We start from the raw sequence: 16,916 nt of genomic DNA, 5'->3' as shown, positions 1-16,916 counted from the left end.
GACTAAAAGCATTCGTGTTTACTTTCAAGTGAGTTTTCATTTATCCATGCACTCTAAATACAAGCTACATATATCTTGTGTTAGCAAGTTATGTAAAGTAAACTAAATACAGCTGTAAGGCACGAAAACTATTTTCACCTGTTAGGAGAGAAGACATTTGATATATTTGTTTTTTCACTTGCCTCTCTGGGCTTCTGAAGGTTAATGATTTGTGAAAGATACAAATATTTCAAAAGCTGTCAACTAATAGCACAAACATGTTATTTTCTACATTGTTCCCAATTGATAAAGCATTGGTGAGTGAACCAGCTTTGTTTGACAATCACGTAGCCCACTGATCCTGTCCAGGTCAGTGTCGTACTCCTCACTGCACGTTTCATTGCAACAGGTGCTGTACACACACCTGTTGCAGTGAAATCACTCCTCTTCCTGGAATTAATCTAACCCTCATAGCTCCTCCTCCTCCTTCTTCCTGCTCTCAAACGAAAGTCTGAGAGGTGAAATGGCGCAGCGAGGAATTCAGCTGGACCTCTATTGTTCGATCTGTCTGGATCTACTGAAGGATCCAGTGACTATTCCCTGTGGACACAACTACTGTATGAACTGTATCAAAAGCCACTGGGATGAAGAGGATCAGAAGAAAGTCCACAGCTGTCCTCAGTGCAGACAGGAATTTATTCCGAGGCCTTCCCTGGTGAAAAACACTATGCTGGCAGATTTAGTGGAGGAACTGAAGAAGATGGGACTCCAACCTGCTCCAGCTGATCACTGCTATGCTGGACCTGAAGATGTGGCCTGTGATGTCTGCACTGGGAGAAAACTGAAAGCTCTCAAGTCCTGTCTGCAGTGTGTGGTCTCTTATTGTGAGCACCACCTCCAGCCTCACTATGAATCCCCTGCCTTTGAGAAGCACAAGCTGATCGACCCCTCTAAGGAGCTCCAGGAGAACATCTGTACTCGTCACAATGAGGTGATGAAGATATTCTGCCGCACGGATCAACAGTGTATTTGTATTCTCTGCTCCATGGATGAACATAAAGGCCATGACACAGTCTCAGCTGCAGCAGAAATGGCCAAGAGCCAGAAAGAGCTCGGGGCGAGTCGACAGAAGATCCAGCAGAGAATCCAGAACAGAGAGAAAGATGTGAATGTGCTTCAGCGGGAGTTGGAGGCTATCAATTGCTCCGCTGATAAAGCTGTGACGGACAGCGAGAAGATCTTCACGGATGTGAAGTGGCAGATCAGATCTCGTCAGAAATCGGAAGTGAGTCACGTGAACGGACTTCAGGAGAAGCTGCAGCAGGAGATCGCCTCAAACACACAAGAACTAATGTAGAGTTTCTGTATGTAGCGTTCTTTCTCTTCTCATTGAGGTGGTTATGACTGCTCACGAGGACCAGCGAGTTTTCATCTTTTAAAAAACGTTTTTGTTGTTAGTCTTTCAAGTAAAATATGAAAGACTAAGTAAACAATTGCGAACAAAGTAAACTTACATGTAAAAAACAAAAACACTTTAAAAATAAATACAAATAGATAGAAAATTGTGTGAGGGATGGTGATAAAATACATTTTATTTTACATTACATTTCTTGTTTTAAATATGTGTTGGGAAATAATAAGTAACTTGTTATGTTTATTTTTATTTTCTGTAAATTAGTTAAGGATTGTGGGAGACCTCTACATTTTAAGGTGAGGGCAGCAGTGTGGGATTTAAAAATCATATTTTTGCCAATAAATAACTGAACAGAATAATGATGATATTGTCATATAGATTTCTCTGAACAAACATTGACCTGTTGTGATGTTTGAGCCCCTCGCCTGTTACTTGGTCTGTATAGTTTGATGTATGTTTGTATTGTTGTAATGTTCTCAGTTCTCTCTGTTCTGCTGCATGGGCCTTGAAGCACTTCTCCTTATCACAGCATTTTAATAAATCAAACATTAAAACCTCTTCTGAGTCAATACATTTTGTAATGATTGACCGCATCACTTCCCCAAATACATTACAAATTAACTGAACCAAAAAAGCGATTTTTTATTATTTAATTTTACTCAACACTATCAGTTTAGTTTAGTAGCGCTGTATTTTAGTATAGTATTGCGTCGAACACTTTTTTTTTTTTTTTTTACATTTTTTAAAGCAAAAACTGATTTGTCTCAAGTGCTGATTGACGCGTTTAGATTTTTGTTTAGTTTTTCTAATTGGCCAACCAGATAACTGACAAGAAAAACAACCAATCAGATTTCCTGTTAAGGAAGTGACGTTCTAACACGCGCCAATCAGCGCTGGTGAAATGTGCCGAAAGAAATAGGCGAGTCGACTCCCATTTTCCTCCTCCCGATAACCAATGACAGCGAGCTGCTGCCGGGCTGATGCAAAGTTGCATTTCCGCGACTGAATAGACACCACCGACAGTCGTTTCTGGGATTTCGTTTCCATTTTTCCAAATACAAAAATATTTAGTTCTCCCTCCTCAGCGGACTGTCGTAGCACCTGCGCAGACATGGCGACGGAGTTAACGAAAAGTGTGGAGCAAGTATCAGTGGGTAAGTTAGGAAGAAACAGCTAGCCGGTGCTAGCTAGCTCGTTAGCTAGCTCCCAAAGACATGTGTGTCTTGCATATTGCATCATTTGCAGTGATGTTAGCAGTTAGCATGCTAGCTAACGCCAATATCTGAATCTGTAGGTGTCTGGTTCGGTTTACGGAGCCGGTTTACACATTTGCCGACGTTACGTGTGGAAGTCGAACATAAAAACGAAGTCAGAGAAAGGGCACTGTGGGCTAACGGTTAGCCATGACAGCTGTCAGTCTGCTGTGCAGCATCTAAGGGACTCCTACAGTCAGTGGACGTTAACGCGGTGTGATTTTTGCTTTGTAATTTTACTCTTTTAGTCAACAGATAGTGTAAAATAGACTGCAAGGTCGTGCTCAGTAACACGTGACGTTATTCCAGTCATTTGGGATTCAGCTGGTGACGCTTTTTGTTTCATTTCTTCGCGTGTCACCATATGCAGCGTCAAGATGTTCTGTATCCACCCAGAGATACCTATGGTGTGTGTTTGTATATCGGTCCATATGCTCTTATTAAAACATTTAATCTATTCTGATGTCTGTGTACAAAGCCTAAGGTTCCCCTTTATCATTAGTCATCCAGCAGCTTGTGCCATATCGGCTGAGATCAGTGTTGGTCCTCACTAAATGCTCTCCTGGGGGGCAACATCAGCTTGTAAGCCTCAAACCGTGGAGGCTCATACTTTCGGCCTTATAGTGTACGTTTTCTGCTGGGGTTTTGCCTTTGATTGATGGGTGTGTTTGTTGGCACTCTTCCGCTTTGACAAAATGTGGAATTCTTGGCTGACAAGAAATGCTGGTGAGCAGTAAACCCCGGGGGCCGCAGACCTCCCTGCAGACTCCTGTTGGTGACATCGGCAACAATCAGAGCTCCGAGAACTCAAATATCACAGTATTTTTTCACCATTTACATCGATTGGTATTGCGCCGATATCGTATGATTGCTTTTACTAAATATTTGCACGATGATATTTTTGATAAGCAACCATCAACAATGTGGATGTAATGACTTAAGTGGGTAAAGGCAAATAATAGAACAGCTAAAACAGTCTGATAAGTTACGGAAATTACACCACTTTACTCTAAAGATCAAACTTATGCCGTATTATGACATCCAAAATCTAAGATGATATCTAGTCTGATCCAATATTGATATAATACAGTTATAGGCTGCCCAGCCCTACCAACACTACATCCAAGTTGTCTATCTCTGTCCAGCCTAGTAAAGCTGCGGATGACTAAGCTCTTTAGTTTCATTTTGACTTCATGAGGCAAAAGTTCAAAACCTGACTCATCCTTAAGCAAGACGGTGGCAGATTTACTGGAAACAGACTTTACTGGACGTTGCTGTCTCAGTGAGCATCAGGAGGGTCCGTGTGCAAACGCATCTCTTGACTCGATGCTCAACCATTCAAAAAGCACACCGAACGGACATCAGCCGCGTGTGTGTGTGTGTGTGTGTGTGTGTGTGTGTGTGTGTGTGTGTGTGTGTGTGTGTGTGTGCGTGTGCGTGTGTGTGTGTGTGTGTGTGTGTGAGAGAGTGTGTGAGTGAGAGAGAGAGAGAGAGAGAGAGCCAACTCATGGAATTTATGTTACGTTTAAGCAAAATCAAAATAGTCACCAGCTATTCCTCGTGGTAGCTTTAAATCCAAGGTATTTAATACGACTGGGAGGGAGTGCTGCGTCTCACTCTGCCTCTGCTTCACAGGGGAGCTGTATGTGTCGGACAAATGTGGCAGCGACCAGGACGGAGACGGCACGGAGCAGAAACCCTTCAAAACTCCCCTCAAGGTGAATGGTCGTGTAGCTTAAAGTACATCCTGTTATCTGCCTTAACTGTATTCAAGTGTGTGTTGTCTAATATGCTTACTGCTACAGGATGTAGCATTAGCAGGAGAAATTTGACAAACATTGTTTGAGTTGCACTGATACGTCTGTCAGCATCTCATTGTGTTTGTGTACAAATCTCCTCACAGGCTCTGATGTTTGCTGGAAAGGAACCGTTCCCGACCATCTACGTAGAATCACAGAAGGAGGGAGAGGTCGGTTTAAAACATTTTTTTTCTTAATGTCTTCAATTTTACACAGGAAACTCTTTACTGTTTTCTACACTGTTTAAACTTGGCCGGTTTTATTCCAACCACAGCTGCAGCGTCTATTTTAATTATTATTAATATTGTTTTATTATTTTAACTGGCCTTTCACCCCAATGTTGTTTTCTTGTCTCTGTTGCAGAGTTTGATTTCAGTAAAAACCTGCGAAATTAGAAACTCATAAACTGACTGCACTTTATACGTTTTTATTTTATTTTTCTTGTCCCGTCAAATATACGTTCATCCTCTTTGTCTCCCTCAGCGTTGGGCGGTGATCTCTAAGACGCAGATGAAGAACACAAAGAAAGCCTTTAACCGTGAGCAGACGAAGTGCGATTCCAAAGAAAAGAAGGAGGCGTGTATTCTATTTACTTCACTTAAAAGGAATTCTGGGCAAATTCAGGGTGTTTCTTTCTCTCGCTATGCAGCTTTGATTAGTTGAGCTATAAATTCATATGTTTATTCGATGAAGAAGCAGATGTAGTGTCTTTAAATGTTTGCTCCATGTGGCAGGCAGAGGACACCGAGAGGAGAGAGAAGAACCTAGAAGAAGCCAAGAAGATCACCATTGAGAATGACCCCAGCCTGCCTGAGCCTGATACGGTCAGCCATATTGTTTCCATTGTTATATTCGTCTAATAATACTTATTGCATGTTGGCGCAAGTAACTGCTAAAACACTTGTATTGTAACCTGCATTCTCAGGGTTTATTACCATGTTTGTCTTTAATCACAGCTCGACCCATAAAGCATTGGTAACTGGTGAACAAACAGTTACTGAACATAGTTAATAAATGTGTTCATATATCTGTTAAATATTCAAACAGTGTCTCACTCTTCACGTCAGGCCGAACACCGGCCCTTAGCTGTGAGATAATCACAGCCTGAAGTGAGCTGTTGATGTGATCAAACACTCATCAAGTTCTCGACACATTCCCATTTCATTATACATTTTAATGAATAATATTTGTTAATAAAATAGGCCGTCCAGGGATAGCTGCCTGCACACACTGCTTTGGAACGCACACTAGCAGCTAGAACATTTCTTTTTTTAATAGCAGGCTAGTGTTCTTAAGGCTCTCTTTTTTTTTTTTTTTTTTTTGCAACATTTATTGTTGAACTACTGAGAAGACCCAGGTCAGATAGTTTGGAGTCGTGGTGGTTAGAGTGTTCCTGCTGGTCAACATTGTAGAACTTCCTCTTTACGTAGCGCTGCATGTCGTTTAGCAGGTGGATCATTTTTCTGGAGATGGGCACCGTTCAAGCAGAAGTTCTTAAGTGTTTCCCGTTTTAGCAGCTTACTTTGTATCTGTAACCTGCTCTGTGTTGGCAGAAGTGATCCACCTGTGACCCAGTCGCAAAGCTACCATGACCACACATACTGTATCTCAGACAAGGAGTGATACTGAAAGTGCAAAGGAATAAGATATGGAATATTATATCATTTAAAAAGCTGTGCCTTAAATCTTGTTATGCATCTGTAACCATAGTTTGTAAACTTCCGTCTGTTAGCACCCATAAAGCTCACAAATCAAGTTTATTTAAAACGAAAAAATCAAAGCATAAATATGTAAAAATAGTAAAAGGTTTTTCTATTACAATGGTCAAACTGTAATACCTGTTGACATATATATGGCTTTGTGTTTTACATTGGAATGGAGAAAGTTCAAACTGCATTTCTTTCCTAAACCATTCAATCGTCTTAAGCTGCAGGATGAGCACTGCGCTTGTCTAAGTGTTAAATGTTGTCTAAAGGTACGCAAGCGGTGTAAAATGAGCAAAATAAAGTTCTTAATCGGGAACTGTCTGAGCAAAGAACATATAGAGAAGATTACAAATCTGACCAGATATTCAGTACGAACTTTCAGTGCTTCACAGTTGTTGATACCCAATCCTAAATCCAGATGTGCCCTATTGTGCTAGTGAGCTAAAGGTGAGTGCGGACTGTTTTTCAGGTTAAAATCCATCATCTGGAGGCCAAAAGAGGACAGAGAGTCAAAGTGTTCGGATGGGTGCATCGCCTCAGGAGACAGGGTGAGGAGCCCGGCACATGAAAACAAAACATGATACAAATCTAACTGCTGTGTTTGAAGACAGTTTTTGTGGCTTCTTTGTTTGTGTCTCTGGCCTTTAAAACCTTATACACCCGTAGGTCCCCCATTTGGACGCAGAGTACATCAAAACTTAGAGAGTTTTGTGTTAAAAGTAACTGGCAGAGAACCCACGAAGAACGAATATAATGATGTTATAGTTCTGCAGAAACCTCAGCGTCCTGGGAACAACATGAACTAGGTCACTTCTACATGAGACAAACACATCTCCCATCAGCCAAGCAAACAAATAACAAAATATCATAAATCATACTCGATATGACTGGGACAGACCGGAGAAAACAGCTGCTACACTCCGTTAGCAACGTGCTACCTACGAACATGCAGCATGAAAAAGCATGTCCGCCTGACGGAGATTACGGACATAGTTTCCATTTCTCTCCCCGGTAAACCATCGCAGAGATATTCAGCTTCGAACACAAAAAGTCACACAGCTTTCATCGAATATTGTACTTACTTTTGGTGGAATCTCAGCGAAAAAATGGAATATCTCCGTACTTCCACTGCATGTTTGTCCAGCTGCTGGTGCTCCGTGTGAATCCGTTCGATTCGTGTCTCTCCGACACTCCTCGGATTCTTGGGAGGGTTGGAAGCTCAGCAAATCAGATTTCAGAGCTGGGACGTTTTTGAGCTTTATTGGCTAATAGTGCTGTCAATCATCTAGCTTTCAATTCCAGGCAATTCTATTGGCTCCTACGGTTCGAAGGATGTCTCAATGGTGAAAATCGGAGAAGGGGGGGCTGAGATACAGCCCTGAACAGAGAGAATGGCTGAGTCTGAAGCAGTATTTGACCTTAAACTAAACAACTAAAAAGGGCTTAGAAAGAGCTTAAAACACTCAAAAAAGGTCCAATCTTCTGTCTATTGATTCATTGAACATCATGAGTGATACATAGAAGTGATATAGAGTGTTTTTGAATTTAAAAAATACTTTTTTATTCAAATATTGGAATATTTGATCAGTTTTCTAATTTTATATGCTCTATATTTTATAAATGTTTCACTGTATCTATGTATAGCTGTGTATATAGAGCCTATATCAGTTGTTCTAAGAGCCCAGCATATTAAAAGTCTTGGATACCCATACTTTCCAAAAAACAATACCCTAAAAGTGCTGTTTTTCAAGATCGAGCTTTTGAGTTTTCCAAGTTGTGCTGTGTTCCATCCTTATCTTATGTGAACCAGTAACATGTATTCTGATAGTTCCATGATTTTTCTCATCTCAAAAATATATTAAAAAAAAATTTATTTTATTTATTTTTTATTTTTTTTTATTTTTTTTTATACAATTAATTAGGTATTTCTTATCTTTATTTTAGCTGAGGCCTGCAAATAGGCCTCGGGTGTAAAAGGTTTTAATTAAACCTAAAAAGGCAACACTAAAGGCCTTTACACACCAGGCTGTTTTTTTGTGCGATTGATTCGCACTTAAATATATATTTTTTTAGAGTCGTTGTTTTTGTCATGACTACTTTCACACAGAACGCAAATATTATTATTGACAACAAAGTAGCGTTATTTCTTTCTGGAACACGGTTGACTTTTCTGAGCTCTCGCACCGAGAGTAAAGGCATCAACCAATCACATTGTGTAAAACGGACATATTCAAAATGTACACTTTTAACAGAGGAGCTCCATAGTGTGAACCAAGATGGTAAACTTTGTTTTCTTTAATCCTTGACAAAGATCCAGATCCACTTCTTCTCTTCTTACCTTTCACAATAAAAGCCCTAGATGTACACAGTCCGTAACTGTTTGCCAGAAGGAACTTAAATTCACTCGGAGCATTTTTCTTAAAGGAAAGTCAATAAAATAGCTTTCAGTAGCTTAGCTTAACCTTTTCTTAAATTGTGGTGCAACTGTCACAAAATCTGCATCACTGCCGTTATGAATTGTTTTGATGCAAAATATCGGCAGGCAAGTATTTCAGGTTTTCACGTAGTTCATTCATAATGCTGGCGGTGTGTTGAATTCAGAGTGTTTTCCTATTTTAACCTGATTTAAAAGAAAGTTTGGCTCTTATCTTCGTTCACTGTAAACCTTTTCTCTCTCCTACAGGGAAGAACCTGATGTTTATCGTGCTGAGAGATGGAACTGGTTTCCTGCAGTGTGTCCTGTCTGATAAACTGGTACAGCTTTACAACTTTACCATTTTAGTCTTTTATTATGTGTTACAGCATTGTGCTGAATTGTTTTCATTCATAGCTCAGACAATTAATTTAGTTGATGAATTTCAACTAAAGAAACTGACAGGAGATGAAATTAATTTAGATGTAATGATAGATATATTTTGTAAATACATAAAGTGTTAGCTTGTTTATGAAGTCACTACCACACATCAAACTTGTTTTGTTACTCAGTGTGAGTGACTGAAAAACACTCATATAATTCTAAAAGCTTTAAAACCTCCTACACATGTTTAAATCAAAAATAAGAAACGCATCATCCTTCGGGCAGATTTCCTGTGAGCAGGGAGCACTTGATTTGATCACCAGATTAGTACTTCAAACTCAAGTAATCAATGTCACAGAAGTTCAAGACACATTTTTCACGCTACCAGTTAACTAACGGTCGTACTGTATTCTTCCCTCTGTATTCTTCCCTCTGAGTAACGCTTGTCTCCTTGCTCTCGTCTCCAGTGCCAGTGCTACAACGGCTTGGTGTTGTCCACAGAGAGCACCGTCGCTCTGTACGGGACCGTCACTCCAGTTCCTGAGGGCAAACAGGTAAACACACCCGCTGCATAACAGACGGAACCTGCAGTACGCGTGCATGCATGCCAGACGCTCAGAAGAAATCAGGTCGTGCAGGACATCAGACAACCTGGTTATATGAGCTCTATAACCTCGTCATTGTAAGATCCACAGCAGCAGGGTGGTCATCAGATTTTTGTTAATACTTACCTGTCCCTGCTTTGGATTAGTGTGATACAAGTTTATGGGTGACAAATATCCCTATACTGAATTAAAAAAAGGTAGGAGGGGAAAAAAAAAATCATAATGTAATAGTGTGTGTGAGAGTGAGTGACATGCATGCATGCAGTCATACTGCAGGATGGATGCAGTATAAAAACATGACATGGGTTTTGTTCAGTGAGTTCTTGTCTTCCTCTTCCAGGCGCCGGGAGGCCACGAGCTGCACTGTGACTTCTGGGAGCTGATCGGCTTAGCTCCGGCGGGCGGCGCCGACAACCTGCTGAACGAGGAGTCGGACGTGGACGTGCAGCTGAACAACCGACACATGCTGATCAGAGGAGAGAACGTCTCCAAGGTCCTCCGGGTCCGATCCACCGTCACGCAGTGCTTCAGGGAGCACTTCTTCAGCCGCGGATACTACGAGGTGACGCACGCCAGCAACGCGGGAAAATCTTTTGTCTCGCCCTTTTGTCTCCTTAGTTTAACCACCATTTTTTTTTTTCTGTCTTTGTTGTATTCTTCCTGGGTGTAGATCACTCCTCCCACCCTGGTGCAGACGCAGGTGGAGGGCGGCTCCACGCTCTTCAACCTCAACTACTTTGGCGAGGAGGCGTACCTGACGCAGTCCTCTCAGCTCTACCTGGAGACCTGCATCCCCGCCCTGGGCGACACCTTCTGCATCGCCCAGTCGTACCGGGCCGAGCAGTCGCGCACCCGCAGACACCTGTCCGAGTGAGCACGCCGTCCGACACGTTCACAAAGTACACTCAGGTCCCCCCCATGTAGGAAGTCCACAACGAGGGGGAGGGGGCAGTGGATTCATACTTATTAAGGCTGTGAATTATTTCACATATCTGCCCTGAAGCCACACGACTGGGGTTAACAGTACGCTTCATTACATTTCCAAGACATGGCAACTTTTTTTCCATCACTACAAAGACTTTAGAGAGTTGAGAGCAGACACACAGATACGTTGTCAATCAGGTCAGCTAATCTGGGGGAACTGGTGTGACCAGTGAACATGTTTAGAGGACGTGGCAGGTTTGAACTTGCATACTAGACTAAATGATTAGCAGGCAGAGGTGATCAATGTGTGTCAGTGAGTACTACAAAGGAGTACTACTACATGTATGAACAATAGGTTGTATAAAGGCTTTTTATTGCTCTGATGAACAAACCTCGGCTGAAGTGTGAAAATGAATCTTGCAGTGGTAGTTAGAAAGAAGTGAGCTGACCAGGCCTCTGTAGCGTGCTGCTCGTCTGTGCATGAGGTTAGCGTCTCGAAGCTGCAGGAGCCGCTGCTAGCATAACACAGACTGCATCTCTGACCCAACTGTTTGAAGTGGAGTTGCATTGTGGGTGATGTGGGCGCGTAGGGTTTGACAAGGAAGAAGAATGCATGGAATGAAAAAAACTGAAATCTTTGGTTCAGCTCAGGCGGCAACATCTGGTTCTGCAAAGTGAAGCCGATGCTGAAGTGTCTTAAAACTTCTCTCTACTGACCATCAGGGGGCGACTCCTCTGGTTGTATAGAAGTCTATGAGAAAATGACTCTACTTCTCTCTTGATTTATTCCCTCAGCATTCCAAATATGGTCACTGCCTTCATTGGTTGCAAAAAAAAAAAACGACATGGTGATGGCCGTAGTCCATTTATTATACAGTCTATGATTTTGCTGCATCAATTTTATCCTTTTTTTATTTTTATTTTTTACTGTCCACCGTGAGTCCGACAATGTTTTAGGAGCACAATGCTCAATCTGTGGCATACTCATTTTAATGGACAGTGTGAGCTGAGGACCAATCTTAAAAATAGATTTAAAAAAAAAAAAAGAAAAGATTATTTATAACCAAGTATAATTTATGAGATGCAAAGGCCTATCACGATGCTAAACCACGATGACAGTGTAGCTTCTGTGCTTCTCAGTACGTGCAAGTACTTGATGGTGTCCATGTGTCCTCACATGTTGACCCAGAATGCTAAGTTTTCTGCCGTGCCAGCAGTGCATGTACCAGGATGCATTGCGCTTGAGCTTCTGACGCCCAGGGTCCCCCCGCCGGCCGTATCCTCTCATCTGTCCCGCTGCGTTTCTTCAGCCCGCTCCGATAAATCCAGCTGACACTGTTGAACATGTATTCCCTCCTCTGCACTCATATTTTGGGATGCCATCTTTGCTGTCATAAACCTAGCTGGTTTGAAATACAAGTGAAGAGGGAAAAAAAGGCGGTTCTGCAGTTCTTCCTTGCATCCGGCTACGTCACTGTCACGCCACATGGTGGCGCCGGATGCAGGAAGAACAGATTTTGCACCGAGGAGTTTATTGCTTCAGTCGACCTCATTTACCATCAACACCGATCGGACGTCCACATAAACGGTGGACAATTTTCTTTTAACTTCAAACAAAGGACAGCACAGTATATATGCATAAAACACGATACGTAAATGAGTTATGTTAATCACACCAGAGCCACACAACACCTTGTGTCTTCTCCTGAATCGGAGCCTGTCGGCCTCCTGCATGTTGATTGGTTGATTTGCCGTCTGTGTTCAGGTACACTCACATCGAGGCCGAGTGTCCCTTCATGTCGTTTGAGGATCTGCTGACCAGACTGGAGGATCTGGTGTGTGACGTGGTGGACCGAGTGCTCAAATCCCCCGCCGCGCAGCTGCTCTACGACATCAACCCCGTACGTCATGTTATTTATACATCTTTTATATGGGTGGGGGCGCGTTCAAGACGCTCGTCACAGGTTTCATCCTAATTAATAGTTAGGTAGTGCTGGAACACAAGGATGATGGAGAAAGTTCATCCATTACATGATCTGTTTTAGCTTTGATCACACGCCCTTCATAAAAACATGGAGTTGATGTTTTATATTGCTCTGTAATTTCATTGTAGTGTTAATATTTTCTTTGATGGTGTATTTTTATTTATTTATTTTTCTTTCCACCCAGAACTTCAAACCCCCCAAGAGGCCGTTCAAGCGGATGAACTACACCGAAGCCATCGAGTGGCTCCGAGAGCACGACGTCAAGAAGGACGACGGCTCCTACTACGAGTTTGGAGAGGTGACGACTGAACATGATGCGCGCGCGCGCACACACACACACACACACACACACACACACACACACACACACACACACACACGTCAGAGTATCTAACACACACATCGTTCTCCGAATGAGTTCTTGTAGTCCAGAACTCACTTTGATTTCACGCCAGCAGCAGTCTTGTAAGACTATGGTTTTGGTTTTTACTATCCCGTGTAGTTTTCCGGTAAGTCGGCGGTCTGCAACAGACAACTGAACAAATAAAAGAAGTTAAACAAAACCTTACATCAATGCACGTTTCAAAATAATAATAAAGTAGGATTTAAGAAAAACAATTAAACGCTGGCAAACTCCCAACAGACAGAAAAGAATGTAACTCAACCGCATCTTTTCATTAGACCCTGCCTGTCCAACATCTTTCAAACTCCACTCGTCCAGTTTGTTCCAGATGTGTTGACTCCAGAAGTCATTCTACAACAGTTCTGATGGGCCTGAGTGGTGCTCTTCATGACCAGGAAACTGAACTTGACCTGTTGAATTGATGGAGTGCCCCTTTTAATGTCATTATTGTAATCCTTTAGTTGTTTAGCAGGTAGTTAAAGAGCTTGTAGACGTATTGTTGGACGTCTGTGGTCATCAGATCCAGTCTGGAATGAAGCTTGGCTCACCTGCAGTTTTCTGACTCACCTGTAGAGTGCATGGCTGTCTTCTCTGTCAGCTGGAGCTCTGATAGACTGTATGTCAGAAACATGTGACTGCTCTGCTCTGTGTTCAAGATGTTTCTGTCACCACATTCAGTATTCTGTCTACAGTCGTATTACTTACTTATGTTGAATTTTATTCATTTTATTTTAAAAGCTATTTTGACATTTTTAGACAGCATTGAAAACAGATTTGTCGTCTGTGGAGTTTTTTTTTTTTTTTTTTTAAATAACAAGGTTGAAAAAAAATTAGGAAATCTCTTTTTTTATATTTTATTTAATTTAATCATTCTTTTATCTTCTCACTCTCAGGACATCCCCGAGGCTCCAGAGAGGTTGATGACGGACTCCATCAACGAGACCATCCTGCTCTGTCGCTTCCCGGCCGAGATCAAGTCCTTCTACATGGAGCGCTGCCCCGAGGACAAACGCCTCACCGAGTCGGTACGAACCTCGGGTCAAACTGTGGCTTAGAAACCTGGAGGTGTATCGGGGTGCTGTGTGGCTTCCTCCTGCTGTGGGCTAATACAACAAGAGACATCCACTTCTTGTGGAGCCAAAATGAGATGACATTTTTGGGGTGCAGGAAGGCCTGAAGTTACTTTATAACCGATTAGCTGTCTGATCTCTCTCGTGTGTGTGTTTCTGTGCCACAGGTCGACGTGTTGATGCCAAATGTGGGCGAGATCGTCGGAGGCTCGATGCGTATTTGGGACGCTGAGGAGCTGCTGGAGGGATATAAGAGGGAGGGCATCGACCCGACCCCGTACTACTGGTACACCGACCAGGTAACACCAAACTCACTGCTGCTTGTTTCTCTGTCACATCTCGGCCCGGAAAGCAATAGAACTTCTGTAAAAGAGTGCAAACTACTTCACCCTCAAAACGACCATTTGTGCATCAGTGACTCACCCGGTGTTCCCTTGAGCTCTTGAAGAAAACTTAGAAAAACAGCCTTGATGAATTGAAGCAGACTGGGGCCGAGTTTCACGACAGCAAAACTATATCAAAACGTCCGTTTACAAACTCTCACACAACTCGTGCAGGTCAATCCAAGTCTCGTTTATCATTCACTACTTCACAAAACAATGCATCTTCGCTAACGCCTTACTATCTAAAGTCCCATGGAGACGGCAGTTACAGTGTCTTGAGCTTCTGCGCTTCCACAGGGAAACTGAATTTTTGAGCGATGTTACAAGAGGGATTTCTATCAAATCCTTCGCTTTTGATTGGACCGCTAATAAGTGGGCGGGCTTAGAGTTTAGAGCGATACAGAGCTACAGAACACACACACACACACACACACACACACACACTGATATAAAAAGTCCTCCTGTCTCTCTCCATATTGCTCTTTAAGCTGCGCCGACCCGTGTGGCCGGCTCGCCGAAAAGTCTCATTTGATTGGATGAATTTTCAAGTGCAGGATGAGTCATCAAGCATTTAAAATGAGAAGAGAAAAGACAGATTTGGTGCAACATATACTCTGATACTGCTTTTATTTGACATGTATTTAAATGAGAATGAATACAGGGACAAATGATTCAAATTGGGAAAATGTATTTTTCATTTTACTGGGTCCTAAAACACTTCGTCCACTACTGTCTCGTACTAGAGCTGTGAGTCCGTGCATGAGACGGTAGTGCCATAAGTGTTTTAAATGGTGATATTTCTGTGAAGTAGTGAGCGTATGACTGGATAAGTGAGTCATGTGAGAGTTTAACAACGTTTTGCTGTCGTTAAACGCTTCAGTGTAATTTAGGATTCACTTCATTTTTTTGAGTCGAGTGCGAGGAAAAACAAAGTTTTCTTCAAGAATTCGAGGTAACGCGGAGCGAGTCATTGATGTACAAATGCTCATTTTGAGGATGAAGTAAATGTTTTAAGAGAGCGTACAGTGTGGTTCACAGAGTAGTCGTGGTTACCACAATCCCAGCTGGTGAGAGGAAAACGTGAGGCTCATTTGCAAAAAAAGATGTGGAGGATGTTTGAATCTGAGGAACAGTGGGATGTGGACAAGGCCTACGCGTCTCAGCAGAAGTGTGTGTTAACTGTGTGTGTGTGTGTGTGTGTGTTAACTGTGTGTGTGTGTGTGTGTGTGTGTGTGTGTGTGTGTGTGTGTGTGTGTGTGTGTGTGTGTGTGTGTTTCAGAGGAAGTACGGCACGTGTCCTCACGGCGGTTACGGTCTGGGCTTGGAGCGTTTCCTCACCTGGCTGCTGAACAGACATCACATCAGAGACGTCTGCCTATACCCACGCTTCATCCAGCGCTGCAGACCCTGAACACGCACGCACGCGCACACACACACACGCACACGCACACGCACACGCACACGCACACACACACACACTTTCTGTTGGTATACCTGGACCCTGGCATGTGGCAGCACCCTGTCAGCCATAAAATGTGTCACTACAATATTAAATCAAATCCAATCTAAAGGAATTCTGTTTTGGCTGGTTTATGTTTCTGTGTCAACACTCGGTGGTGAAGAGTTAAAATCATGACGTCTCACCGTGACGGTTACCGGCTGTGCTCCGCCTCACACTTTACAGCTTCTTTCTTGTTCGCTGTGAATCCAAACCTGAATCCGACCACTCTGCCTCAGCTTGTGCTCGTTGGCTGGCGTTAGATAAGAAACACTGTAGTTTCCTGTGATTCTTCTGCAAGTCCTGAGCAAGGAAACTCGCTCAGTTATAGCTTTTCCACTTTTATTTGTTTTTCCAACTTATTTAATTAATAATCGGTGAAATGATGTGTGTGGTTCAGAGATGTGAGGTCCGACTCGTCATGTTTGTGTTTCTGTGTCGTGTTTCCATCAGAAGATGCAGCTGAACTCAATAAATGTGAATCAAACAGATGGGTGTGTGAGCGTTTTCTTTAGGTCGGGTGTGTTCAGGGTCACCGCGATATACTGGTAATGATGATTGATATTTTGAAAATGAAATATTGATATCATCTTAATAGTAAACATGTGATAATATTGTGTAAATAACCCAGCCCCTCTGAAATCGCTTTATGTCTACAGTTATGGTTACAGACTCCATCTCTCTACATATGGATTTTGAGTGTATTTAATATGCCAAAAAAGAGAAAATGCACAATAAGCTAAGTTAAAGATGAATTTTACTGATATACTTTTTTATTTTCTATATTTTCTTTTTCTGATAACCATGAACTTTATTTAGGAAGGGCTTTTCAAGAAACTCAAAGATACTTTACAATAAAGAAGATAAATATTTTTAGTTTTTTTATAGTTATGGTAATCTTGTAATCAGGATTTTTTTTTTGGGATCATAAAAATGTTGCTAGTCTGATATGACATCTGTGTTTGAGGACTTTCTCACACGTCTACCTTGTCTTTGAACTGTGGCTCACTGACTATTTAATTCTGTAAATAACTTTTATTTTCATGCTTTTTCTCTCTTAAATGCAAGGCACAGTTTTCCTTTTAAAGGCGTTCAGAGTA

At 42.1% G+C, this 16,916-nt stretch overlaps 2 protein-coding genes across 2 annotated transcripts; both read left to right on the top strand.

The window, feature by feature from the left end:
• The first annotated feature begins 502 nt into the window (after positions 1 to 502).
• Positions 503 to 1,336, top strand: LOC137868739 (E3 ubiquitin/ISG15 ligase TRIM25-like). The gene has a single exon (XM_068705636.1). It carries the CDS (start codon positions 503 to 505, stop codon positions 1,334 to 1,336), a length of 834 nt encoding a protein of 277 aa, XP_068561737.1.
• A 1,015-nt stretch (positions 1,337 to 2,351) lies between these two features.
• Positions 2,352 to 16,307, top strand: nars1 (asparaginyl-tRNA synthetase 1). Its single transcript, XM_068705992.1, has 15 exons — positions 2,352 to 2,547; positions 4,282 to 4,364; positions 4,550 to 4,615; positions 4,929 to 5,021; positions 5,180 to 5,269; positions 6,621 to 6,699; positions 8,835 to 8,905; positions 9,416 to 9,502; positions 9,894 to 10,115; positions 10,224 to 10,423; positions 12,243 to 12,378; positions 12,647 to 12,760; positions 13,759 to 13,890; positions 14,103 to 14,234; positions 15,598 to 16,307. The coding sequence occupies exons 1-15, from the start codon at positions 2,505 to 2,507 to the stop codon at positions 15,727 to 15,729; spliced, it is 1,680 nt and encodes a 559-aa protein (XP_068562093.1). The 5' UTR covers positions 2,352 to 2,504; the 3' UTR covers positions 15,730 to 16,307.
• Positions 16,308 to 16,916: the final 609 nt, after the last annotated feature.

The sequence above is a fragment of the Cebidichthys violaceus genome, unplaced genomic scaffold, assembly GCF_023349555.1.
Source record: "Cebidichthys violaceus isolate CVI_PGR_0920_01 unplaced genomic scaffold, fCebVio1.0.p SCAF_12, whole genome shotgun sequence".
Classification (NCBI taxonomy): Eukaryota; Metazoa; Chordata; class Actinopteri; order Perciformes; family Stichaeidae; genus Cebidichthys; species Cebidichthys violaceus.
Note: the sequence above shows the minus strand (reverse complement) of the source record. Positions and strands in the feature narration are given on the sequence as shown.